Genomic DNA, 27700 nt, shown 5'->3' with positions numbered 1-27700 from the left:
ATGCGGCCAAACCACAGAGGCAAGTGATTGAAATGCCTTTGCAGGTCCAATTTCCTGAAGGTGAGAAACTCAGCCCTGATGATTCAGAGATACTGGCGTGGACATAACTGCAGGAAGAACTATGGTGCTGTAAGTACGGGGGTGCTCCCTCACGCCTCTGCCTTCCTACCTCTTTCAGCTGGGACATACTTTAGAGTTTCTGGGATCAAAATATCCCACTAAGTAGAGTTGGCTTTTGTCAGTTGGAGTGATGAATGGAGGTTTGCTCTTGTTGCTTTACCTGAAGAGAGCAGCGGACCTACCTTCTAGCTGTCCTTTTCTCTGTTAGATGTGAATTGCACCAACTGGTCACTTGGGGTTTTAAGTCTTCTCCTAGTTTCCAGGTGACTGAAAACTCAAGAGCAGCTTCCTCTGAAAACCAGACTCCGTTTCCAGGTGGGACCGTATCTGGGTTTCTCATCAATCCAGTCCATAGCCCTCTTCTCTCCCTGTCCCAGCTAGCTCTGACCCAACAGCAGGTCATTTGGGAAGTGTTTTGAGGTCTAAAGTGTCTCCATATAATCCTACAAGCCTACAACCTAATAGGAATAACCACTTCCAGGCTGGTCAGTATGCTACCTCCTGCCGTGAAACAGCACCTTGGCTTTCAGACAGGAGATCTGCTGAAGCTGTACCTCTATGGGAGTAACCCTTATGGCTTGCGACTACCTGAAGATAACCAACCAGACCTCCTGAGGCCTCTCAAGGGCAGAAACTGTGTAGGACTCAATGGGAAAGAAAAAGTTTTTGTGCTTCCTGGACTTTGAATCAGTGCAGCAGCCAAATGGCTTCATCACCCTCTTGGAGAACCTCCCTCCTAAAAGCATGTCCTAGCGGGGGCTGATTTAGTGGCTCTTATTTACAGCAGTGCAAGGAGATTAGCAATGGAAATCTGCTTATGGTGGGCAAGCCCCTGGGTGGTGGGGTGGTTTCATCCTGCTCCCTCTTGCAGATGCGGATCGGCTTCCTGAGGCTGCAGGCACTCTACCGATCCCGCAAGCTCCACAAGCAGTACCACATGGCTCGCCGGAGGATCATCGAGTTCCAGGCACGGTGCCGGGGCTACCTGGTCCGTAGGGCTTTCCGCCACCGCCTCTGGGCTGTCCTCACCATCCAGGCATACGCCAGGGGCATGATTGCCCGAAGGCTGTATAAGCGCCTCCGAGGGGAAGTAAGTACCATGGAGCAGAGGTCAGTGTGGGGAATGGATGTGGGGAGAGGGGGAATAACATGCTTCTGCATCATATGTTCATGGGGTTGGTTTTGGATGGGGCTTGGAGCAACCTGGTCTAGTGGAAGGTGTCCCTCCACTCATCCAGGTTGGAACTGGATGGGATTTAAGGCCCCTTCCAACCCAAACCATTCCATGATTCTATGGAAAACCAGTAAAGAGATGCCTATTCAGAAGGGCTCTTGTGTTTATTCCCCAAGTATCATCGACGCCTGGAAGCAGAGAAACTTCGCCTGGCAGAAGAGGAACGACTCCGAAAGGAGATGAGTGCCAAGAAAGCCAAAGAGGAAGCAGAAAAGAAGCACCAAGTACGTGGGGACTGATCTCTTGCTTTCATTCTGTCTCTGTGTTCCAGGCACTTGTTTTGCTCCTTTGAGAGGAACTGCCAAAAATATCTAAGGGATTTCTGCCCTGCTTGAGCAGTTTGTATTCAGTTCACTGGAGTGCTCAGTAACTAGTTTGAAGCTGCTCCAGAATTTCGGATCTGCTGCACAGGAATGCCAGAGATTAGTGACTATTCACTTGCTTTTACTATTGTATAAAGGACGAAAGGGAAGTTGGGGCATTCTGTGTGTGTGTGCACATGCATTTTTGTTGTATAAAAGAAAGAAATGAGGTCAGTGAGAGGCTTTTTGCATGGATCAAACCCCCTAAAAGGGCACTAAGGAAGGAGAAAATTATATTGATTTGTCCTTCTACAGTTAGGAAACTGAGACATGGACATGAAACTGATTTGTTCCAAGTCATGATGCTGGTATAGTACCCCAAGAACTGAGCAGTCTGCCTTTCTAAAGCCAGATTTTAATGCCAGCTCTTAAGAGGGAGCAGTTCAGTCACTGTATTTGTCCTCTTGCAGGTACGCCTGGCCCAGCTGGCGCGGGAAGATGCAGAGAGGGAAGTGAAGGAGAAGGAGGAAGCACGTCGGAAGAAAGAGCTCTTGGAAAAGATGGAGAAAGCCCGCAATGAGCCAGTGAACGACTCTGAAATGGTGGATAAAATGTTTGGATTCCTTGGGACCACCTCCTCTCTGCCTGGCCAGGAAGGACAGGCACCCAATGGCTTTGAGGTATTAGAGACGTACATGAGCCTGGCTATCACATGAAAAGCTTTAGCAATGCATTAATGAATCAGGGGAGAGTACAGTGAGACAAAAGTGGGTCTCTGAAGGCTTCCTTCAGGACCAGGCTCTTCTATATGGCCCCAGAGGGTTACCATGCTGTAGCTGGGGACAGGCAGGCAGTCTGCAGCCTTTCTCTGGGGCTAACAAATGGAGCAGAGCAATATCACTATGAGATCATTGAGGACCTGTGGCCTTTGAGATGTTTTCCATCATGGATCCTCATGGCATTTAGCTCTTGGACATCCTTTTCCCATGCCAGGAGTAGGGCCATGCTTGTTGCCTCTCCTTCCTCTCTCAGGGACAGGACATTCCTGGGCACAGGCATGTTCTTCAGGACTTGGGCTTTCCATGGGCTCCAGAGTTATATCTCGTGGGTTTCCCTCCAGCTGGCTTTTCCTTTTGGGATAGAAATGAGACAAACAGAAACACGAGATCCAAAGGGAAAGGGGTATCCTAAACCATGCTTGAGTGCCTGACGTGTCCTTTCCCACCAGGATCTTGAGCGAGCCCAGAAGGAGCTGGAGGAAGAGGACCTGGATGCAGCATTGCCTCTCCCTGAGGAAGAGGAGGAAGATCTCTCAGAGTACAAATTTGCCAAGTTTGCTGCCACGTATTTCCAGGGCACAACAACAAACACCTACATCCGCCGGCCGCTCAAGCAGCCTCTGTTGTACCATGAAGATGAAGGAGACCAGTTGGTGAGGCAGGGGCTGGAAAACCTTGAGCAGGGCTGGGTGGGTTGGAGCAAGCCTGGGGAGCCAAAGGGCACCAGCAGTTTCCCTTTGGGATACACTAGTGTGTTCGTGGTTCAATGGAGAGCACAGTCCTCATCTGCTGTACATGTTCCAGTAGATACTGTCCCACCAGCATGCTTTGAGCACTAACAAGACAACAAGCATTAGAGGGATGTAGCTTTAGAGGGGTGAGTCCACCTCTGTACCTTGATATTTGTGTTAAGACATTAATGAAGTGCTCTGAGCTCAGGGCATGGACAATGAAAAGCAAGTACCAGCAGTAGCAGCTGGAAAAGTTGTTTCTTACCTTGTCATATGCACCAGTGCAGAGCTAACAGAGAAGAAACCCTTGTCTAGTAGCCAGCAGTAAGAGAGCAGAACTGTATCGAACCTCCATGGCTATAATGAACGTTACGTTGGCCATGAACTTGCTTTTACTGTAATTCTCCTTCCCCTCTGCAGTGGGTTAGGAGCTGCCAGTTCTGTTCCCCTATAAGTTTGGCATCTCCCAGCCAAGAAGCAAACCTCTTGTAGGGTGCACAAACATGATGGCATGAACACAGAGCCTGAATTTGTGGTCCTAGCTGCCAGCCTGGTCCGCTTGCTCAGATGGGATATATGCTGCAGGCAAAGCTGTGGTGTGTGACACAGGAAAGTGCTTTATGTACAGAGAAACCACAGTGGTGATCCTGATGGATTCAGCATGGCTTGATCACCCCCTCCACCACCCTGGTGTGAGCTAATGGAGTGCACCTTTCCTCTCAAACAGGCAGCACTTGCTGTATGGATCACTATCCTCCGCTTCATGGGAGACCTCCCTGAGCCGAAATATCATACAGCCATGAGTGATGGTGGCGAGAAGATACCAGTGATGACAAAAATCTATGAAACTCTTGGGAAGAAGACCTATAAGAAAGAGCTGCAGGCTCTGCAGGGAGAAGGAGAGGTAACTACAGATGCTGTTATTAGGTGTTGGGTATTGAAATGTGTTGTAAAGAAATAACTTGTGGGGTTTGCTGTAGGCAATTGGTTGTGGACTTTATTTGCAATTATGCCATGAAGGAAGAACTGGCCATGTGTCAGGTGTTGATCTTGTCCCTTCTTCTTCATAGCGATAAGTGAATGTCCCCCAACAACACAGTAAGGGAAGTGCCCTGATATCTCTCATGGGGCTTTGATTTCTCTGCTGCACCCCACAGGGCAGAAATACATGGGGGGAACGCAATGTCCTGTGTCATCAGTCTCTCAGTTGGGGATTTCTTTTTGATCTGCTTTGGATCAGAAGAGACTAAATTAAAAGTGTGTCCTTAATCTTGGAGCAGGAAGTAAAGAGTTATCAGGAGATTAAGCTGTGGAAATCCCTACTGCATCCTCAATGCGTTCTGGGATGTCAATGGAGGACTTCATCTTAGGACCATTCCCAGATAAAACATCGCTCTGGATGTATTGCTGTCTATAGTGCTGATATGCTTTCATCTTCGGCAATTGCTTTATTCAGTAGAACAAGACATTGCCTGATATTGGCATCTGGGCAAACCCCTGCAGCATTTGAAGGTGTAAATTAATAAATCTCCTGAGTTTTAGAGATGGTCGATATCATTCGGCACCTTCAGTGAATTACCTGAGAAGGAGAGTGGCCTCATCTGGATTGTAATCTGTAAAAATAGACTCCAAGAATCACCTTTCATTCCTTCTAGCCATCATTTCTTGCTTGTTTATTACAAAAATAAGCTTTAAGCAACCTGGTCTAGTGGAAGATGTCCCAGCCCCCCCAGATGTGGCAGGGGGGTGGAACTGGATGAGCTTTAAGGTCCCTTCCAATCCAAACCATTCTATGATTCTATGAAAAATGGTCTATTTTGGCCAATTGAGACATCAGGTAGTACAGAAGAGAAGGAAATTTTAAGCTGTCTTTTGTCTCTGTATTTACATCAGCTCTGCAGGGTGCACAACAGTGCAGAGAGATGTCTGAGCTGACCCTGACCATGATGATATGCCAATCCAGGTTTACTGTACCAACTCGGCTTTATAATGGTATAAACCATCACAGCTGCAGGACTCAAAGTGTTGGTCTGGTGTAAAATCACAGTCTTTCAAAGCTGTTTAAATGGAGAGAGGTTAACTGGGTCAAAAAGTGGTTATCCATGCCATTTTGATCCTACAGCTGACATAAATTTGGTATAAAAGTAGAAAGCCGGCAGTTGATGATATATAGTCAGTGCATGGGTCTGTCCACATCAAATTTATTCTTCTGGGAAAGCTGATAGAGCACAGAGGTGGTTAATGGTGAGGAGGCCATGATGGGCAATTACTCTGTCTAGATGACTTCCAGCTCACAAACCTGCTCTGCAAATGGCTCATCCCAGAGAATGGTCTTGCTCATGCCGCTTGTGATATAGGAACAAGCCTGAATGGCATATAGCAGAACTTGGTGGACCTAGATGGGCCAGAAGTCAGCTGTCTTCTTATAAAAGTATAAAAAGTATTCAATATAACTTTTTCCAGACATCCCCAATATACAATTTGGGTCTGAGGGATATTCACTGATTAGAGAGTATTCACAAGTTTCGGAGCCAGATCTGATCTCTGGTGGGGCACAGGAATATGGATTCACAATTCTGGTTCCAACCAGCCTCTGAAGTATCTCCATCTCTGGCCAGCATCAATGGCCTTCTACAGGAACCCAGGAGAGCATGTACTTGGCAGGGCTCTGTGTCTCACCGCATTGCAACCATGCCTCTTGCTTTGCAGAGTACTCACATTGATGGGCACAAGAAGAACAGTGTGCGGCACAAACTGGTCTCCTTAACACTTAAGAAGAAATCCAAACTGACGGAGGAGGTGAGAGGAGACGCTGGGCCGCCTGCCAGCACAAGTGCCGTTGGATTGTCTGCAGCCCTCTCTGACTCTCTTCTGCTTTTCCCTAGACAACATAGAACCAGCCCTCCTCTGGGTTTGGCGCTACCTGTCTCTCTGCCTGAAAGATTTAAGGAGTGTTTAAGGGGAAAGGTTGGCTTCCCGTGTCTCCTTGAGTCATTCTGCACCTCGCGCCGGCCTGCCCTCGGCTCCCGTTCTCCATCCATCCAGCACCTTCCCTCCCCTCTTTCACAGCCCTCCATCCAGCTGCCGATACCTCTCACCACCCTGTGATGGTCTGAATGTTATCCCTGCTTTTAGCTTCCTAGCCTCCACCATGGCATAGGTAGCAGCGGTGGGGTTTCCAAAGGCGCTCACCCATCCTCTGGTCAACATTCCCCATGGAAGCAGTTAGCCCAAGCTGAGAGCTTTTGAAAATCCCATCTCAAAAGAGTGAGGAGCAATAAATCTTTTGGTGGGGTGGGGATGAAAGTAATGCAAAGACATGGATTCAGTCTTCTTTCAAACACTGCCATGTCCACTTCCAGAGCAGGCACCATCTCACCTGGCTATAGCTGCTTGAGAGCATGAAGATGCTCTCTGAGATAGTCACCCTCCTTCCCATTAGTGTCAGTGGGGTGACCCAATCCAGCTTACCCTAACGTAGCTCTGAACACTCTCTAGAAATGGATATCTTTCTCCAGTGGCTCTAAATTGAGACTGGGTTGGCTAGCTGAGACAGAGAGCTGGTAGGTGGACAATTGCCATCCCTGTTTCCACAACCAGCACCATGCTTATATGCTTTTGGTTGCATCATTAGAATGGGGAGCAGGTCCATTTTGTCAGTGTTCTAATGATTATTGTAATACGATTGATTGGAGCTGGGATGCAAGGATGCCATTGCAGAAACCCTGGGCAAAGACCAAGCAGGTGGGAGTGTGACTAGACAGGACCATTTTCAGCTTCACCTATATGTGATTAAAGCCAACAAAGCCAAACCCTCCCATTGCTGTGAAAGTGCTGGTTGAACTTCTGAGACCCCTCCTGGCTGGTGGAGAGAGCACCACACATCTGGGGTGGGGTTGGGGGGGGGATGAAGTAACTGGCTGTACTGAAAGAGAGCAATGTGTCTGGTTGGCAGGTGACAAAGAGACTTCATGATGGTGAGTCTACACTCCAGGGTAATAGCATGCTCGAAGACCGACCCACATCCAACCTGGAGAAGCTCCATTTCATTATTGGTAATGGCATCCTCAGGCCAGCCTTAAGGTTAGAAATCAAGACAAAGGCATGAACATGCCATTCTTTCCATTTCTTCCTTGAGCTATTCTTGAGGTATTCAAACAATTTTACTACTGGGAGCAGCTTTACAAAGCTCTCATTATAGCATTTTTCTGGTTGTGTTGTATAATATGGGCTGGGCTGGATCATGTTCCTTACTGTCCATATCAGGCCTGCTGGAAAGACCATGCAGAGAGACTCAAATGCTTCCAAAAGTGCATGCACCAGTGCCAGTGGCTACTGGTTGTTTCTCTAACACTCACTTTTGTTGTTCACTACCCTTTGTTTTCTATGTTTGTGTCAATATTTTTAATGGTATAGTAATGGAAAAACTCAAGTTGTTAAATCAAGCATTCATAATTGGAAAGCGTCAGATTAAGCCCAACTCCATATCTTTGGTTCATTCTGTTTATGTGTGTGTTGTTATAATACAGTCCTTGTTTATGTAGTCTCACACTCTTCTCACTCACACTCATCTACTCACTCCAGGAACAGGGTGAGCATCCTCACCTGATGACCAGCTTCTCTCATTTTCATTTTATCCTCTCAGTTCACCATTAAATCCTTAGCATTGCTTTCCTGAATAAAGTCAGCTCTGAAGGCAGACCTGGTAGTGTCCCATGGGCTTTCCCATGGGGTTTATCAGTGTAACAGGTAGGCTAACAATTTTTTGGCCTCCCATGTAGATGAGGAAATATTATTATCCCTTATTTTGCATGTAGAGAACTAAGGTTAAAGTCAAAAATGGACATTAAATCCCAAATTGAGATACCTGTCAATGTACATGCCAGTTTGGACGTAAGAGCTAGACAAACCTCTACTAGAGCTGATAGTTCCCAACACTTCCACAGAGCAAATTCAGGTGTCTCAAGAGGAACAACCAGCAAATGGAGACTCCCAGCAGATGGCCCTCTATGAAAGGTAATTTAGGTGACTCTCTTAGCATTACATGGAAATCTTTGTAAGAAGCCAGAGTAGACGCCATCATCCAGACATGTGCAGGCAGAATCTGTGTCTCTCTCTGTTCCTGTTGAAAACCACCACCTCATTAATTCAAATGCTTCTTTCATTCCTATTGCAGGGATGAAATCTATTGTCAAATCTGCAAGCAGCTGACTCAGAACCCATCCAAAAGCAGCCACGCCAGGGGTTGGATCCTGATGTCCCTCTGTGTAGGATGTTTTGCCCCTTCTGAGAAGTTTGTGAAGGTAAATTGTAGATGATATTTGTCTCATGAATTATCTGCCAGTGCATTTTCTTTTCCATCCATGGGACCAGTTTTATTCCCAGGTTTCACAGTAGAAGGATTCCTGGTCTTTCTTTATATTTGCCAGGAATGAAAATGATACGAAATTCCTAAGAAAAGTGTGCATGATCACAAGTTCAATGTCTAAAGTGGATCAGATCACTCCTGGGAACTGATTCTTTCTTTCCTGTGACTCTAAAGGAAATGTAGACAACCAATTCAGATGACGCCTCCTGCACTGTAGATGTGTGAAGATGGGATTAAGTGACTTCTGGCAGGGAAGTTGTGAGAGGCTGCAAGTGGAATCTGCACACCTACAATAGCCCACATTTCTCCCCGATTTCTCACATGCAAAGGTCTATGCATTCATTCAAGCATCTACAGGCATTGGCAGTATGACCTCAGGCATGTATTTTAACAAAATTGGCAAGGAATAGTACTACGCAGCTAATTATAAATATAAAAGATGCACATAGAAAGGGAAGGGTTTAATTTACCTGGCACTATGTTCGCACAGTTGCTCTTTGCCTGTACAACTTGCCCTGCCATGTGCCACACTGAAAACATCCAACTCTCAACAGGTCTGAACTGTCTTCCAAATGAGTTACACACCAAGAGTCTGACTAACACCCACTGGACTGCTCAAGTCAATCCCATGCCTAAGAGTTTGGCTGCTCACGGCAAAGGGCTCAGCACTACGTCTTTGCTTTGCCATGGTATAAGACCTCCTTTGTCCCTCTCAGATCTTTGAATATTGGAGCCTGGTCCTGCTCCCAAGCCTGCTGGAGACAAAGATGTTCCATTAATTCCCATAAATATCAGATCAGGTACTGGGTCCTCAGCACTGAAAGAGCTGAAGCCAAGAATAGAAATCCCTCCTTCATCCTTGTCAGTATGAAATCTAATAAAGGAGATAAATCACGGGCAAAGTGGCAGCAAATGGAATTAAGTCTGGAAATGAGAGCTGAGGAAATGTGCCACAGGAGGTTGTGTGGGTTTAAATCTTTAATAGTGGAAGATTATTTGAGGTGAGTTTGCACTTTGCAGAAATCATTTATGGGCAGCTATGGAGACTCAGACATAGAATCATAGAATCATGGAATAGTTTAGGTTGAAACAGACCTTTAAAGCTCATCTAGTCCAACCCCTCCTTTAATAAGCAGGGAGATCTTCAACTAGATCAGGTTGCTCAGAGCCCTACCCAACCTGACCTTGAATATTTCCAGGGATAGGGCATCTACCACCTCTCTGGGCATGTTTCACATGTTCCTCTGCCCAAAATTGTGGTCCATGCTGAAATAAGTGGCAATATTCCCAACAATTTTGGAAAGGGTTTATATTAATTCCATGTTTATTCATCACACTTTTGCACCTTGGGCTGTTGGAGATGATAGGCAGCCTGTGGTGACTGAAGCTCCTTGAGCGTGAGTGCAAACAACACTTGCAGTGGCCCACACTGTGGTTACCTCTCAAGGCTCCAGTCTTGCAAACAGTAGCAGATAGGTAGTGACTTGGGCAATGACTTGGAGCTCCTCTGAAGCCATTGTGGTTATCCATGGGGACATCATTGACACCTTCTAGCTTAAAATGCTATGTTGGACGCGGCTTGGAGCAACCTGGTCTAGTGGAAGGTGTCCCTGTCTGTGGCAGAGGGTCAGAACTAGATGAGCTTTAAGGTCCCTTTAAGGTGCCTTCCAAACCGTTCTATGATTCTATGATTCAAAAGTATCAATTAGAACTGAACATTCTGAGAAGGATTCAGCTGAAAATGAGTCAGTCTTTGATATGTTTTCATGCTCCCAAAAATGAAAGTCACTTTTTGTATCCCATTAGACACCTTTATCACATTATATGCAAAGCATGGGTCAAGACACATTAGCACTCCTGTTCTTCGTACCTTTCTTTCAAATAATACAGACTTTGTTGGGAAGGTTCAATCACAAGGAAGGAGAAATACAGAAAACATGTAATTACACAGTTCATTATTAACAGCATAATCAAAACAACACTTTTACACAACATCAGCTGCTTGTAATCATTTACAACAGCTCCCATCCATATAGCCTAGCTCTATTATCTAGTTATTTCAGAATATTATCAATTAACAGAGATATCTGTCTCTCTACCCATGTTCTTTATGGACTGGCAGTGTGATAGAGCAGTCTGTGTTACTAAAAGAGCAGATATGTGTTATAACGCAGAGAACTCTTTATCTTTCTATAAAGTCTCTCTGAAAGACATGATTTAGAGAACCGTAATTCTTAGCTACCAAGATATCTGTTAAGTGTACTAAGTCTTTCATATTTTGGAAGTCACTAGATTTAATTGTCTCTGTGGAAGATGTGGTTGTATTTTTAACATAGAATGGTGTTTCAAATTCCGGTTTAGAATCTTCTCAAATGCAATTTAAAGTCTGACTGAAGAAACATCTGTTTAATGTCACTGTGAAAGATCTTTTGTACAGGCAGCTAAGTGGCATTTGCTTACAATTCCCCTGGATCATTCCCATTCCCCTGGATCATTATCATTATATGTCTTTTTCATTCACTCTCATCTTTTTGGCCAACACTCAATAACATTTTATAATACATCCTTAAATTACAGAGATAGAAATCAGTGGCAGCAATAGCAGGAACACAAAACTGCTGCACTGGCTTCGATCAAAGGTCTGTCAAGGCTGGTATCTTATCTCCACAAGGCCAGAAATGCACAGTACAAGAACAAGGCAAAGGTGCAGACTGTCCTACGCCCTCTCAGCTTCCAGCAGTGTGATGTAGGAACATCCTGAGCCTGAGTGGTATCACTGACATTAGTCCCAGAGGGCTTTTCTCCAATGAAACATTGCTTTTTAACCTCTGCAAGTGCTTGGCCTCAAGAGCCAATGTTCTAACCAATGTGTTCCTTGCCACCAACAGTATTTAAGGAACTTCATCAATGGAGGCCCCCCGGGTTATGCTCCCTATTGCGAAGAGAGGCTGAGGAGGACGTTTGCCAATGGGACAAGGACACAGCCACCCAGCTGGTTGGAGCTGCAGGTATGAGTCCATCCATCCCCTCCCCAGGCAGCTGGGGCTCAGGGTTTAAGCCTTTCACTATCACAGGAACCACATCTCAAGCAGGACAAAAAGTAGGGCAACAAAATGCCTATTTCTTTCAAGAATAATCAAGTCTTTCCAAGATACTTGCATCCTGGCTTTGCTCCAGAGTGTGTTTTAGATCAATCCCTCTGCCTACATCAATACTTGTAAATTAAATGTGCTCGAGAGTGCTTTCAGACATTGAGGCCAGCTGGCACGGAGCAAACCAGCATCTATGCTGGGAAACAGCCTTGCAGATGAAAGCGGCTGCAGGCAAACAAACTGTCTACTGAGAATGGTCCCTGGGACTTCTCCGGGGATAGCTGTAGCTGGAACAGGCAGTCTGTGCATTAATTGCTCATTTTCTATGCGGGTTTACTAGCATAGACAGCTGTGCTCCAGTGCCCAGGAGCATTCCCAAGCATGCTTGGGCTTACTGGATTAGCACTTTGATGATTGAATATATTCAGTTAGAAATCTGTGATTCCCAAGTGCTTCCAGTACCTGACTGTACGTTATCATAGAATCATAGAATGGTTTGGGTTGGAAAGGACCTTATGATCATCCAGTTCCAACCCCCCCGCCATGAGCAGGGACACCACGCACTAAACCATGTCACGCAAGACTCTGTCCAGCCTGGCCTTGAACACTGCCAGGGATGGGGCATTCACCACTTCTTTGGGCAACCTGTGACAGCACCTCAGCACCCTCACAGGGAAGAACTACTTCCTTATATCTAACCTGAACTTGCCCTGTTTCAGTTTAAACCCATCACCCCTTGTCCTATCAGTAGTCCCTGATGAGGAGTCCCTCTCCAGCATCCTTGTAGCCCCCTTCAGACACTGGAAGCTGCTCTGAGGTCTCCACACAGCTTTTCTTCTCAACAGAGAAGGCTGAACAGCCCCAACTTTCTCAGCCTGCCTCCATACAGGAGGTGCTCCAGCCCCTGATCATCCTCGTGGCCTCCTCTGGACTTGCTCCAACAGCTCCATGTCCTCCTTATGCTGAGGACACCAGAACTGCACACAGTGCTGCAAGTGGGGCCTCACAAGAGCAGAGTAGAGGGGCAGGATCACCTCCTTTTACCTGCTTAAAAGAATGTGCTGATATTATTGAAAAGCAACCAGTGGGATCAGGTATTAGAAGACTGTTACCACAGTTGGGTGGAAGAGTATGTAGGAAACTGTCAATAGAATTGAAATGCACATGCCTTTATAAAGTCTGACTTTAATCCATTAGGCAACCAAGTCCAAGAAACCAATCATGCTGCCTGTCACATTTATGGATGGGACAACAAAAACACTGCTGACCGACTCTGCAACAACTGCTAAAGAGCTCTGTAATTCCTTGGCCGACAAAATCAGCCTGAAGGACCGATTTGGCTTTTCACTTTACATTGCGCTTTTTGACAAGGTATATCTTAAGTTATCTTCATGATTAGCTCTATGAGAGAAGAGGGAGGTTATTGCCACCACAGATCTTCCAGAGGGCAGAAGGGATATTTCTACAGTGCAAATTCCAGCATGATTTTCATATTAAGAGTAGTCAAATGCTGGAGCAGGGTTGTAGAGACACCATAAAATCTCCTTCTTTGGAGATATTCAGAATTTAACAGGAGAAGGCAAAGAGCAACCTGATCAAAGAGGGACCTGCTCCAATCAGTGAGCTAGAGCAGAAACCTCCAGAAATGCCTTTCAACCTACATTATTCTGTGATGCTCTGCTCTTACTCTCAGTCAAGCTACTTCGAGGTGAATTTCAAACAGCCAGGATTTGTATGCAAAGGAGCAACTACATTTAATTGGAAACCTGTTGGTTGAAATCAAGCTTCCAAAATGAGCTAAAATCCAAACTGCCATAACTCCGTTGGCATTTAACCAGGTTTGTTTAACCTAAAAACTTACCTTTTTCAGAAAATAAAGGTGAGCATAAATGAGAAGGGAAAACAGAGCTGGGGTAAAACTTCATCAGGTTTGGCAGTAGCTGCAAACCAATGCAGCTACAATCCTACAGCTACTGTGTGAGAGTGTTGAGTATATTTGCCCCTCCAGATGTGGCCACCTCTGCCTGCAGGTGGAGAAGAATATGGTTTCTACTCTATTTTCTTGGTCTTTTTTGAGGGGACATTAATCCAAGGATACATAGTGCTTTAGGGCTTCATGCCAGACCACAGTGAGAAGACAGAAAGGATAAATCTTTTCTAACAGGACAGGCTTTTTATTCTGCTTTATTTAGCATGGTTAGATCCGAGTCCGTGACTTTGACAGAGGCACTTTCAATGCACAGTATGAATAAACAATACTTTATAATGGAACTGTTGGCTCTGCTAACTCAAGTTGATGCTCTCCTTTCATTCTGGGTGGGAAACTGGGGCTCAAAACAAAATGGCTTGCCTAGCTATGCTGTAGACATATGCAATCTTGGCTGCCTAGTGGAGATAGATACTTCGATTTATTTTGATTATAATGAATGACTCAGAGATCTCCACCTAGAAAGGTCAGCACTTAGTTGGGTGAATCATGGAATCACAGAATGGTTTGGGTTGGAAATGACCTTAAGACCATCTTGGTCTTAAGGGTTCCAGCCCCTTGCCACAGGCAAGGAAACCTTCCACTAGTGCAGGTTGCTCCAAGCCCCTGTGTCCAACCTGGCCTTGAACACTGCCAGGGATGCCCCATTTCCCTCTGTCCTGACTAGGTGTCCTCGCTGGGGAGCGGCAATGACCATGTGATGGATGCGGTGTCTCAGTGTGAGCAGTACGCCAAAGAGCAGGGAGCGCAGGAGCGCAACGCGCCGTGGAGGCTCTTCTTCAGGAAGGAGATCTTCACCCCTTGGCACAACCCGAATGAGGACAATGTGGCCACCAATCTCATTTACCAACAGATCGTGCGAGGGGTCAAGTTTGGGGAGTACCGGTGCGACAAGGTACGTGGCCTCAGCTGTTGGTCTGGTCCGACATGTATCCTCAGCATGGTGAAATAGGTTTCACCAAAGAGGATGAGAAGTCTTCCTCTGTACACCTACTAGCTTGAGGATTATGGTGTTCACTTGGGAAACTACAGCAGAGTAATCAAATCCTCTTGGCTGGGTTCAGACTGGATGCTACCATGTGCTGCATGAGCACTCTTCGCTGACAAATCTTGCATGGGAGAGTGAATGGCCACTTCGCCCATCAGCCTCAGTTTGGAGGGCCACATGTAGTCTGTAACCAGATCACCAGATCAGGAGTACACAGCAGGATCCTGTTTGGTGAATCTTGCTAAGCCTTAGACATGAGAGATGCTTTTCAGGATACCTAGACCTGTGCCATGCAAAACAACCCCAGTGATGCTGCCATATGCTGAAGGGACATTGGCAGCAGAAACTTACACTTCCAGAGTCTCTGGGAGCTTACAAAGTTGTTCCAGTGTCACTGAAATGAGTGACATTATGCTTTAAATCATCCAGGTGTCAGACTGAAGGCATCTCTCCTACCCAACACCTAATCATCCTCCTGTGGTCCAGTAGAGTCCTGTCACCTTGGGAACTAAATCATCCTTCCCCATCTACATTGCATTAACTGCAGCTCTTTTATCCTACAAGAAGTCCTGCCCTTTCTTCCTCCTCTTCTCTTGCTACCACTCTCCTTGTGCTATTATCATCTCAGTAGTTCTATTCTTTCATCCCAAAAGTGCTTGGAATGTAGCTGCACCAAACGATGTTTTACAGTTCTGCATCATACACAGCTTCTTCAGTTTCTGGGATTCTCAAGTATGAGGAATGATGGATACATGCAGTTTTCAACTATTATACTCTGTCTAACATAGCAAAATCACCCGCTGCTGACTGCAGGCACCAGAAGCAGACTGAACTGCAAGGAAAGATGGCAATTAACATGTTCACACACTGTACTGGGATGGATAGTGCTTGTCAGTGAACATGTTATGGCTTAATCACAGCTTTTAGTGGTCCACCTTCTGAATTTTAGATGTGCAAAAAGCACTGGTGAAGTTCTACTGCAAGGAAGCATCCCCACGCCATTCTGAAGGAGCAGTACATCCAAAATCCACAAAGAGCTCCTCGAGTTCTAGAGGGTGGATGTTGAAGTGGTGGCCTGGTAATAGCATTAACTTGGCTTGTTTGGCTCCCACAGGAAGAAGACCTGGCAGAACTGGCTTCCCAGCAGTACTACGTGGACTATGGGTCAGAAATGGTACTGGAGAGGCTTCTAAATCTAATTCCATCCTACATCCCAGACAGAGAGATCACAGCTTCAAAAACAGTGGAAAAATGGGCTCAGCTCATTATAGCTGCACATAAAAAGGTGGGTAAAATCACCTACTGGCAAGGACCAAGGCAGGCTTTGGTAGCTTTGTCCAGTATCATAGCTCAGCTCTTAGCCTGGCCTGAAGATAAATCAAAGAGAAAAGGTAGATTTTGTACTAGATGTATGCAGTTTTTTACCACTGGTTTTGAGGCAACATCTGACAAAAGAAGGCAACCTGTGAGAAGCAAAATGCAATCTCTGGGGTCTCGTTCCTGTTACACAGGATTCTGGTTGCATTACAGTGGTGGTTCATGTCTCCAGGCAATGTCAGGACCTTATTGTGCCAGGCATTCTACAAAACCTCCCTGACTTCTCTTAGAACATTTGTGACACCTTCCGTAACTCATTACTCATAACTCATGACCAGTCATGAGGGTTGGTCATCCAGGCATTAGAATTGGCATTTATTTAACAGCAGGAACCAGCTTCAGATTAAGACCCCTAAAATGTGAGCATCTCCACGTGTGTTAGGAATCTCACCTCCCATTACTGTCAATGGAGACCCAGGGATGCAATTCAGTTGGATCTTGCAGGTCCTCCATCAGCCTGTCAGCTACATACAGAAGTGTCAGGTATCTGAGGATGTCCTAAATAAAGCTAGATATCTGTTCTTAAGGGTCGTTGAGTGTCTCTTTCCAGCTAAAGGACTGTCAAGCTGAAAGGTAGACACCTACCTTAGGGAAACCCAAAGTTAGCTGAAATGAATCCCACCCAGACTGGTCACTCCAGATGCTCTCCCAGCCTTCTCAAAGTCAAATTACTCCATGAAGTGGGAACCAAAAGCCAGCACTTTGTTCAAACTATAATTTGTTCCTGTAGGACTTTATTTGGCCCTTAGCCACATTGAGACCTCAGTATCAGTTCCAAGTGACATTAACAGGTTCTGTTTGCTCTCTTCCTGTATATAACTGGATTTTTGCTTCATGTAGGTTGTGGTTTGCTTTGTCTGCAGGGAATTTATACTCAGAAGAGGGCAGACCCCAAGAAAGTCAAGGAAGAAGTAGTGGATTTTGCACGTTTCAAGTGGCCTTTACTGTTTTCTCGGTTCTATGAAGCCTTCAAATTCTCAGGTGAGTCAGTAGAGCACATCCATGGAGCACAGGGTGCTCCATAGTGAAAGGAAGGAGAGATAGGGACTGCACAGACAAGAAGACTTAATGGACCATCTAGCTGGTCATTTTTGCATCCTGATTAGCAATGGCTCAAGCTATGATTCTATTTCTCTTACTAAAAATAACACTGAGATTTTTGATCGTTGCATACTCCTTTGAAAAGTACAGATTTGCTATATCCTAAAATACTTCATGAACTGATTGTGTGTCTTCTCTCCAATCCAGGGCCAAGCCTGCCTAAAAATGATGTGATTGTAGCTGTCAACTGGACAGGGGTCTACTTTGTGGATGAACAGGAGCAGGTTCTCTTAGAGCTCTCTTTCCCAGAGATCACGGCTGTATCCAGCAGCAGGTAAGGAGGAATAGACTTAGCTGGTAATCTCCCCATAGACTGGTCTTATTCCAGGCTTTGCATCTTGATACCATTGCTTTTTGGTTTCTTATGTCTCCTATAAAAATATATCTCAGAGGGGGAAAGCTGCAAGGGCAGAGTTTCACCTTGGCCACCATTAAAGGCGATGAATACACTTTCACCTCCAACAACTCAGAGGATATCCGGGACCTGGTGGTGACCTTCCTGGAAGGACTAAGGAAAAGATCCAAGTATGTGGTCACTCTTCAAGATAACCCAAACCCTGGTAAGTAAATGGCACGGCGCAGTGGTAAACATAGAGATAGATTAATTATTCCCAAGGGACTGGGGAAATATAATCAAACTAATGGTTGGGTTTTCCCTTGCAGTGGGAGAAGAATCTGGGTTCCTCAGCTTCCTCAAAGGAGACCTCATAGTTCTGGACCAGGACACAGGAGAACAAGTGATGAACTCAGGGTGGGCTAATGGGTTCAATGAACGGACCAAGCAGAGAGGGGATTTCCCAACTGATTCAGTCTACGTCTTGCCCACAGTCACCATGCCTCCCCTGGAGATCGTGGTAAGCTGTCTTAGAGTAGCACCACTTGATACAAAGCATGAGGAGGTCAAAGTCTTCCTGTAGAGCTTAGATCTGCCCAGAGTCCCCTGATGATAAGGTGAAAACCAAAGTAGCTGCAAGAGGTAGCAAGGTGTCCACGGCAGAAGTGATCTCAGCCTTTCTTCTGTTCTTGTTGCTTTGAACACCACAAGCTTATGACTTGGAATATCCATGAATTGTGCTAAATCCCACCAGCTGATTGCTTGGAGGTGTATTTGGGGTTGGAGGGAATCACTACAGTCATGTATGGAGCTGTAGGATCCAAAGCACATTATCTTCATTAGGAAATCATCCACGATATGGGAACATTTGTTATTCCTTGCATTAGTGATTGAGAATGGCACAGAGAAATGACAATTGCGTTAACTGGGTTATTCTTATTTACTCTCTGTTTTTCTTTACATTTTGTATCTGCTTCCTCTCTCTGAATACATCAGATGTATCTTATATCAAATATACTGGGTGACAGAGACCTTTTCATCCTACAGGCACTAGTCACGATGACCCCTGACCAACGCCAAGATGTTATCAGAACGTCTCAGCTGGCAGTTTCAGACAGTGAAGAGAGAGTAAAGCCATACACCTTGGAGGAATTCTCCTATGATTATTTTAGGTGATTTTTTAATCCACCCCCCAAAATTATAGGAATAGGAATCAATCTCCAGGTAGTTTGGGAATCAGGACATTTTTGGCTACTGGCAAAGACTCTGAATATCCCCTTATATGACTTTGTACAACTGAAACCTCCAGTTTAGGTCATGGCATTTGAGCTGAAGGTTTTCCACAGACAAGATTTTATGAAGGATTTCTTTAGATTGGCTCCACACATGTATAACAGTGTGAAATTTAATATGTGGGAGGCTGTGCTTAGTGGTCTGATATTCCTTTCCTATGATCCCATACACAGCCTCAGACCATATAAGCAGTAGTTGAATTAGGTGTGGGCATTTTCATCTCAGTTCCAGAAGTTTAAATGTGCACCACTGCTGGATGCAGCTGAGCAGACTGATCCCAAAACTCTCACTTCTGTTCAGATGGGCTGGCAATCCAAACAGGGAGGCCAGATCCTCTGGGATGTCTTCACCCTAGTGGGCTTATTGTGGTAGGCATGATTCTCCCAGTGTTACTGCCCTGAACATCCATTGCAATCATCCTTGCTTTTGTAGTCAGAAGGAAGGGGTGGCCAGGGCAAGTTGTTTTAGTGTCAGTACGTGGGTCTGGTCCTTAAGGGACTTTTCTGAGCCCTAAGAAAGTACAAATGGTTCTCTTTGAGCAGAACTGGAGCTGGATACTTGCTTAGCTGTGTCTCTCCAAAATGCATCTACTGTGGAAGGCTGTAGCCCTTATCAGTGTGGATGCAAACTGTGAAGTCCCATTTAGTATAAAAACTCGTTAACCAGGTGCTGTAACCAACCTTCCCAGGTGAAACATTGGCCACAAACTGTCCCTTTTATCCCTGTAACCTCTCCAACTTTCCTCTTCCATTGCCTTTGTCACCAGGCCCCCTCCCAAGCACACACTCAGCCGGGTCATGATCACCAAGAGCCGTGGGAAGGACAAGCTGTGGTGTTACACCCGTGAGCCCATCAAACAGCCACTGCTGAAGAAGATCCTGGGCAGTGAGGAGCTGTCCCAAGAAGCCTGCATGGCCTTCATTGATATCCTTCCACTGCCTGGGGAAGCCTTTGGGCATCAGGTCTAACAGGGAATGGGCTAAGCAGGCTATTTAGGGCCCCAAGCAGAGCCCATGGGAAGGTTTGTGGTCCTTCTTAAGGGCTTTGGGACCATGTCACAGGCTTGGAGATGGGTCTGATCCTGAAATCTGTGCTCCAGCATCCTTGAGATCTGAGGGGTGTCTACTTAGTAAATGAGGGCCAGGGAACAAGCTATTGAGTCCTACTGGTCTGCACTTCTTAGTGGTTAACCCACCAGCTCTGTTCTGGCTTGCTTCAGCTGTGTCTCTCCAAAATGCATCTACCTTGGAAGCCTGTAGCCTAATCAGTGCGGATGCAAACCAGTCCACATGGCCTCAGGGAAAGGGTTTGATGCCTGAATATCCCTTACTTGGCAGAATGTACACAGCGTGGGAGAGATGAGCTGTGTGCAGACAGATCCAGTCTGTTGAAGTAACCTTTATTTTTTGGTGGGGCTTTGCTCTAGGACCCAAACTTCATGATTTGAACAGTTCTGTTGGTATAACCCTGTTACTGATTAATATTACACTATTGCTGGTACTACTGGGTTCCTCTTACTAGCAAAGAATAACAGGAGGAGGAATTAAAAGAACTGTCAAAAATTAAGGGGACATTTGCAATTTTATCCTTTTCCTTTTGCTGTATTGTATATGTTAATTCTGCGTGTTCTCATGCAGAATAGTTGCAATATGGCATGAAGGTGAAGGTCATCACCAAGGTTTGGTGGACGTGGCAGTCCTGGGGTTAAAGGTTGGACTTGATGATCTTAAAGGTCTCTTCCAACCTAGCTGATTCTATGATTCTATCATTTGAGTTATGTTACTTCAGCTCTACTGGTGTCTGACTGGCTAAAAATTAGCTCTTTCACAGTGGCACCTGTATAGGTGATCAGGTAACCCATCATCACATGCAGCTTTCTTAGTTCTACATATCCAGACCTCAAAACAATTCTTTCAACCTGAGATGGTACATGATAAAAGGAAAGATCCTGCTGGACATCTTCTAAAGCAATTTAAAGCCTTTACCATACTCTGTGCCCCCTCCATCAAACTGCAGCCACTTCTGTAGTCCACATGTGTAGGATGTCTTTAATCACATCATCAACAGCAGGGCTTCCCCAACATCCCTGTTAGCTGATCCTTGACTCCCGCCTCCCACCAGTGCTGAAGTACATGGGTGACTACCCATCCAAAAGGACCCGCTCTGTTAATGAGCTAACAGACCAAATATTTGAAGGTGCCTTGAAAGCTGAACCCCTGAAGGATGAAATCTACTGCCAGACCCTCAAGCAGCTCACAGACAACCACATCAAGTAAGAGTGATCCCCCTTGGTCCAAATACTAGCACTTGTTGGGCAAAGCAGATCTCAGCTTCTTTCCTTCTGGCTTTCTCCTCATGTAGGTACAGTGAAGAGAAAGGCTGGGAGCTGTTGTGGTTGTGTACAGGCCTTTTCCCTCCAAGTAACATCCTCCTGCCCCATGTCCAGAGGTTCCTGCAGTCCCGGAAACATCACCCCTTGGCAGCAGACTGCATCCAGAGACTCCAGAAAGCCCTGAGGTACATCACTAAAAGATCTTTTAGCCCTGATGATGCCACAGCATCCAAATATGTGTGAGAAAATCTAAGTAGGGGATATTTTGGTGGCTGGGGGGACAGTGAAAGCTCACAGCCTCCCTCTGTGTTCAACCAAGATGATCGAAAGGGACATTGGGTGGAGGATAACTGTGTGAGAGAAAATAGAACTTAAGTTAACTTTGTCCAGGTCCACTTCAGTCACGCACAACTAAAGCAAATACACATTCCCCATTGCAGTTTTTCTTTCTTCTTTTTAGGAGGCAAAAAACCTAGTATTAAGAAAGTAACTGAAGTTACTTAAAAACGAATATGTATTTAAATGGGAGATTTAAACAAAGGATTCTTGCTTTGATGCTGTGGCATTTGCCACCTCCTGTTTTGCAGGAACGGATCCAGGAAGTACCCACCCCACCTGGTAGAAGTGGAAGCCATTCAACACAAAACTACCCAAATTTTCCACAAGGTTTATTTTCCTGATGACACCGATGAGGTAAATGAAGGGGAAGGAAATTCTTCTTTTCTGACAGGATGGCTGTCGATTTTCTTAGTAAAATATCAGAAGTTAATATTGGTTCTGATTCAGAAAGATTCAGCCTTTCCAGAAGACTCTGGACTGGAGCAGTGCAAGGGAAACCCATCCTTATCTACCCCGACCAGCTCAGGGGGTTGATTTACTGTAATTCACCTTTTTCAAGACACGGGTGCTGTGCTGGTGTTCACTGGAGGCTTCACAATATGACCCCAGAAAGAAGGAAACCATGTGGATTCATCTCCCTTCACTTACAGTAGTTCACAAGCCTTGGATATCAGTTATTTGCAGCCTAGACCAATAGATATTGTCCACCCAACTATATACCCAACAGGGTACCATGATATGGGGCTCCCTGGGGACTAAGCAGACTATGGCAGCACTGTCAAACAGGTAACTGCAATGATACCTTCTGACCTGAGATGACACGGAAATCATAGCTGCACTCAGGAACCTCTCATTAAGCATCTTACATGCTAATAAAGCAGCTTGTTATATTGATGCCAGGGCAGATATGCATGTTCTTGCAGATACTGCTGTCTCACGCTACTGATGAGGCTTGTGAGGCTTGTATCTCCCTCTTCTCTCATGCCTTTGGGCACAACTGAATTCTTGTATTTCCAAGTCAGTTTATGTGTAAAGAAGTGCACACCCATGGAAGGAAAAGGGTGATTCTTCTCTTTGTTTACCTGTAATGGAGAGTTGAGAGAACTGCTGGGATTTGAGTATTCCTTTTTCCATGACCAGTAATAAACATGACACTGCTTTATAGACATGCATCTGTGTGAGAGCCAGTAGAAGGAGGCAGTGTGATGCACTTGGATGAGTTTGCTGTGATCCTTTTGGCCATGGCAGTCACCCAGGTGGACTCGCAGAGTAGCATCATTTCAGTACAACAAGCATCTGCACTGAGGAGCTGCTGAACACCAGCAGCACTGAGCTCCAAGCTGGTCTCTCATGGGGTGTGGAACACAGATCCCAGTGGTTTGGTAGTTTAGGCTAACACAGTCATGCATGTGGTGGTGAGAAGGTTGAATTCCTTAAACTGAGGCAAACTGAATCTCTTTAAGTGGGCAAAGCAAAACGAAGATTATGTAAATGCTGAGCACAGCTTAAAAGTCAAAACCAGAACAGGGATCTGCATGTAGGTGGGACAGCCTTTTAGGTATCCCGTCCACATGTAAAGCAGGACTCATCTCCTCCCCAGCCGTCTAGAAGTCAGGCATTTGGTCGAAACCAGGCACCTGACTTCATTAGCATCAGTGAAGAGACAACTGGGACAAATCAGCCTGGCATCTCGCTCTCTCTATTCCCTCAAATAGCTCTGATAGCTCTGAGGTCCAACTGTTGGATCAGAATAACGTCTTGCATTGCCTGTGGAGCCCTGGATAAAACAGCACAGGGTATAGATAGAGCATCACACAGCACAACAGTACACAATACCATGATTGAGCTTCTGCAAACGACCCTTCCCATGCCCAGAGCCACAATCCACAATGTCACTTGTTTCACTGGTGGTGGGTATCTAAATCCCTTTGCACACCCGAGCCTGGAGTTCCTCAAAGACAGCATAAAGTGGAAATTAACCTGGAGGTAGCAGTGGTGAGGATCTTCCTTTCTTTGTAGGCATTTGAGGTAGAGTCGAGCACGAAAGCCAAGGACTTCTGCCAGAACATCTCCAACAGGCTGCTCCTGAAGTCCTCTGAGGGCTTCAGCCTCTTCGTCAAGATCTCTGACAAGGTGAGTGATGCACTCAGGGAGACCCATGTGCCAGTGGATAGCTACTGGTGGAGCCAGAGCTATCTGCACCCTCATAGGTGAAGTGCATTTCCCTGCAAGCAGTGGGGTGCTTCTGAGTCAGATCCAACCTGATACAAGTGAGATCTGCAGTCTCACAGCCCTGACTTTCTGCAGCACAAGAAGGATATGGACCTCCTCAAGCAAGCCTAGATGCAGCCATGGAGATGCTGTGAGGGCTGGAGCAGCTCTGCTCTGGAGCCAGGCTGAGAGAGCTGGGCTGGTTCAGCCTGGAGAAGAGAAGGGTCCTAAAGGGGAGACCTTAGAGCAGCTCCAGTGCCTAAAGGGCTCCAGGAAACCTAGAGAGGGGCTTTGGACAAGGGCCTGTAGGGACAGGCCAAGGGGAATGGCTTTAACCTGCCAGAGGGGAGATTGAGATGAGCTCTGAGGCAGAAGTTGTTCCCTGTGAGGGTGCTGGGGCGCTGGCACAGACTTTTCCCAGAGAAGCTGTGGCTGCCCCATCCCTGGCAGTGTTCAAGGCCAGGTTGGACACAGGGGCTTGGAGCAACCTGCTCTAGTGGAAGGTGTCCCTGCCCATGGCAAGGGATTGGAACTAGATGATCTTAAGCTCTTTTCCAATCCAAGCCATTCTGTGACTCTATGATTTTATGATTATATGAATTATCCCAAAGGGCTTAAAACACAGACAGGCAAAACCCTTCTAGTCTGTTGCTAAGTTGGGCTTATAAGAAAGGATTAAGTTAGAAAAATATGTGGCTTAGAGCTGCTCCAGGCAACTGGCAGAAATCTATGGAGATATTCATCATGAAGGGAAATGAATTGCTCCGGTGAAACAGGAAGCTGCAATAAGGAATAATGGGAGGAATTAGAGTCAGAGCCTGCAGCAAGGTGCTAGCAGTGGCTTTCTCACGTAAGCAGTTTATAACACATCACTGTAACCAGGACAATGCAGTGAGCAACACCTATAGGAGATGGAGCAATGGCCAACCCTGCCTGTGGCCTCTTGCTATTTGCTCAGCCCTTGTAACCATGTGCTGTGTCCCCCAGGTCATCAGTGTGCCCGAGGGAGATTTCTTCTTTGACTTCGTGAGACACCTGACAGACTGGATAAAGAAAGCAAGACCAGCAAAAGACGGTAACAATGACTGTTCTCCATTGTGGGTCACACAGAGCCCTCCTAGAGCCCTCCAGCCCCTTCAGACAAGGTTGACCACACAGTCTGCCACATCTGTTGGGCCACACTACTGTGGGTGTGCTGTTTGCATAGCCCTGGGGACATCACTGGGAGATGATCTGCCCAGGAGCAGCAAGAGCTCTGCTCCATAGACCTTGTCCCTGTGAGGAGCATCTGCAGGTTTGTAGCTCTCTAGGGATGGTTCCAGTGGTGGGATTCATCTCACTTTGCTGCCCACATCCACAATGAAGCTGGCTGAATCTCTGCTGAATCTATCAGTGGCTGCAAGACAAGGGTGCCTCCAGGATGCAATTCCTCTGTCCTGCATTGGCATGAGCGCTATCATTGAATCCAGACATTCCTTCCATTCTATTAAAGCTTTGTAAGGGAAAGATGTGGTTTTCTCTGAAAGGTTAGAGCCCATTCAGCCCTGCAAGTGCCCCTGTCCCTGCAGGTTGTGATGGCACATGGGCACCACTGGCTTGTAGGGACACTGATTGCCAGCTGGTAATCACAGTGTGGCTCTTACATACTTGCACCCTGCTTCCCTTGCACAGGTATAGTGCCTTCTCTCACCTACCAAGTGTTCTTCATGAAGAAGCTGTGGACCAACACAACGCCTGGAAAAGACTCGATGGCAGACTCAATCTTCCACTATTACCAGGTACTATGGGAGTTTGCAGTAGCAGTGGAGACTTGGGAGGAATTAGGAATTGGTTTTGAAGACCTTTTCCATCTGCAGATGGATAAAGTCTTGCATTAAATAGGAAGAGTTCCTGCCATAAATATAAGAACCCTACAAAGAGCACTGTTGAGTTGCATGGCAATTCATGCAGTTGAATGTAGTGAGCTCAGCTGGGATTTGGGCCAGCAGGTCTTGGGTGGGCATCAAGAAACACTACAAAGCATGTCCAGCCTTAGCAAGGAGGCTAAATTCAGAAGCATCCTGAGGGTTTTCAGCCACCTCCATTCATGGAGATGAGCTGTGATGGTCGCATCAGTCAGGTAAGAAGTTACAGTTCTGCTCTTGTTTCTTCTGGGATGGGACCTCCATGTCCCAAAGCTATCTCACACACATACAATCCCTGTGTTCTTGCCTGGATAAAGTGGTTATTCCAATGTGACTGTATCCCTCAATGCTTGAGTTGGTCACTTGACATATTTTTGGACACTTGGAAAACTCGTTCAATTCCAAGTGGCCATTACTAGGGGTCGATTTCCTGGGATGAAGGAGCATGAGCGAGTCTGTAGTTTCACACACCTGACAGCTAACATGGGGACCTTCCTGTTCCACTTAACAGGAGACTGTTTTAGACTAGAGAGGACCTTTAGTATCTAATATGGTCTCAGCTGAGCAGCTGCCTCTCCACCACACTCAACACAACTGCTGTGAGTGTTCCCAGTGCTCAGCCTCTTAACCAGGGGCTGGATACCCCTACAAGCTCCATTTAACATCTGAGAGTGAAGGTCTGTGGTCATCTCCTCTACCTCTGAATCATTCCTTCCTCCATGCAGGAGTTACCAAAGTACCTGCGTGGCTACCACAAGTGCACACGGGAAGAGGTCCTGCAGCTGGCGGCTCTCATCTACCGGGTGAAGTTTGAGGATGACAAGTCCTATTTCCCCAGCATCCCCAAGCTCCTGAAGGAGCTGGTGCCTCTGGACCTCATCCGGCAGCTCTCTCCAGATGACTGGAAAAGGGTAAAACAGCAACTTGGGTCAAGACCAGTTACTCGTCTGATGTTCAACACTGAAGTGGGGCTGCCAGATTAAGGTGACCCATGGTCCCTCTTGAGCCTTAGCAGAGCTGCAGCCTCCGCAGCATCACCAGGAGGAGGAATTGTATATGTGTGTTCATATACACATGCCTTGCAGTGGGTTTTGTTTGTCCTGCATGTGGCTGTGGTGGCGGACGCAATGCCATATTGACACATGCTGGGAGATGATCTCATATAAAGGTCTGTTGTTTAGTGCAGACTACTGAGTAAAGGGGTAATTCTCCCTGCTTTACACAGGGACGACTCCAGCACAGGTACAGACAGGTTTAGGGCCATAATATAACATAGGTGTCTCACTGCCAATAGGCATATAAGTCATTTCTGTTTCCTGGGACTTGAACTCAACCATGTGCCCAACCAGCGAGCTATCAGCTTCTCTGGTTGAAGGTCTTTCAGTCTCCCCTGTTGCATAAATTGGAGGATCAAAACTTATCATCCCTTATAATCCCAAGGAACTTAATGGAGTCACCAGCACAGCTCATCTAAGGAAGAAGGACCTGCCTTGGTTCCAGGCCCTGCTCCAGTGACCAGCCAGTGCTTCTGTGAAGTGTTCATTGGAGCAGAGACTAGAACCAACCATCTCTGTGGGGAATGATGCTCCTTTCCTGCAAACATCCCTGGTGCAAAGTAATGTGAACCATCCAGCTCTGTTGTGTTCTCTGTTGCAGTCCATCGTGGCATACTACAACAAGCACACGGGCAAAACAAGAGAAGAAGCCAAGCTTGCCTTCTTAAAGATTATCTTCAAGTGGCCTACATTTGGATCTGCGTTCTTTGAAGTGAAGGTACCTGCCCTGCTTGGGGGCTCTCTGGCAGCTTTTAGCCAAGGCCAGGAGACCCATATCGCAGAGGGGTTGCAGGTAGGCAGGGTTGTCCCAGTGTCTGGACCAGACTAGGACAACCCTGATGAAGCAGGGAAAGAGACTCTCCATCAGTAAGGGGCTAATACACTCTTTTATTGCTGCCCAGCCTCTTTACACAGACAGAGACATTGTAGAGCTTTAGCATATCTCAGTCATTTGGTCTATACATATAGATGTGCTGCTGAAGAGCCAAGAGCCTTGGCTGCTGTTCTGCCAAGGCAAAAGGGGACATGAGGTTTTCCAAGGGATGTGTCTGCACCCACCACAAACCAAATGCACACCATCCACCACAGCACCATCAAAGACAGTAGAGGCCAGAAGTCTGTCCAAGTACTCTGGACACCATACAGCAATTTC

At 46.2% G+C, this 27700-nt stretch overlaps 1 protein-coding gene across 6 annotated transcripts in view; it reads left to right on the top strand.

Annotated features, from left to right (window-relative positions):
* Positions 1-27700, top strand: part of MYO7A (myosin VIIA) — a 107885-nt gene that overhangs the window by 74976 nt on the left and 5209 nt on the right. For 3 of the 6 annotated variants that reach the window (XM_030477022.1, XM_030477021.1, XM_030477020.1), the window contains 27 exons: positions 45-129; positions 992-1210; positions 1471-1578; positions 2127-2336; positions 2885-3088; positions 3894-4070; positions 5876-5965; positions 7122-7249; positions 8343-8469; positions 11423-11542; positions 12824-12997; positions 14281-14508; positions 15716-15886; positions 16842-16959; positions 17227-17353; positions 17470-17639; positions 17743-17933; positions 18461-18585; positions 19473-19630; positions 20825-20978; positions 21068-21223; positions 21626-21731; positions 23397-23510; positions 24576-24663; positions 25260-25366; positions 26218-26403; positions 27149-27265. In XM_030477022.1, coding sequence (XP_030332882.1) covers positions 45-129; positions 992-1210; positions 1471-1578; positions 2127-2336; positions 2885-3088; positions 3894-4070; positions 5876-5965; positions 7122-7249; positions 8343-8469; positions 11423-11542; positions 12824-12997; positions 14281-14508; positions 15716-15886; positions 16842-16959; positions 17227-17353; positions 17470-17639; positions 17743-17933; positions 18461-18585; positions 19473-19630; positions 20825-20978; positions 21068-21223; positions 21626-21731; positions 23397-23510; positions 24576-24663; positions 25260-25366; positions 26218-26403; positions 27149-27265 — 3958 coding nt within the window. Of the gene's footprint in view, positions 1-44; positions 130-991; positions 1211-1470; positions 1579-2126; positions 2337-2884; positions 3089-3893; positions 4071-5875; positions 6134-7121; positions 7250-8342; positions 8470-11422; positions 11543-12823; positions 12998-14280; positions 14509-15715; positions 15887-16841; positions 16960-17226; positions 17354-17469; positions 17640-17742; positions 17934-18460; positions 18586-19472; positions 19631-20824; positions 20979-21067; positions 21224-21625; positions 21732-23396; positions 23511-24575; positions 24664-25259; positions 25367-26217; positions 26404-27148; positions 27266-27700 lie in introns of all 6 variants that reach the window. The other 3 variants (XM_030477018.1, XM_030477019.1, XM_030477017.1) reach the window with 1 other exon arrangement.

The sequence above is a fragment of the Strigops habroptila genome, chromosome 2 (assembly GCF_004027225.2).
Source record: "Strigops habroptila isolate Jane chromosome 2, bStrHab1.2.pri, whole genome shotgun sequence".
Taxonomy (NCBI): domain Eukaryota; kingdom Metazoa; phylum Chordata; class Aves; order Psittaciformes; family Psittacidae; genus Strigops; species Strigops habroptila.
This window is presented reverse-complemented; position numbering and strand designations above follow the sequence as displayed.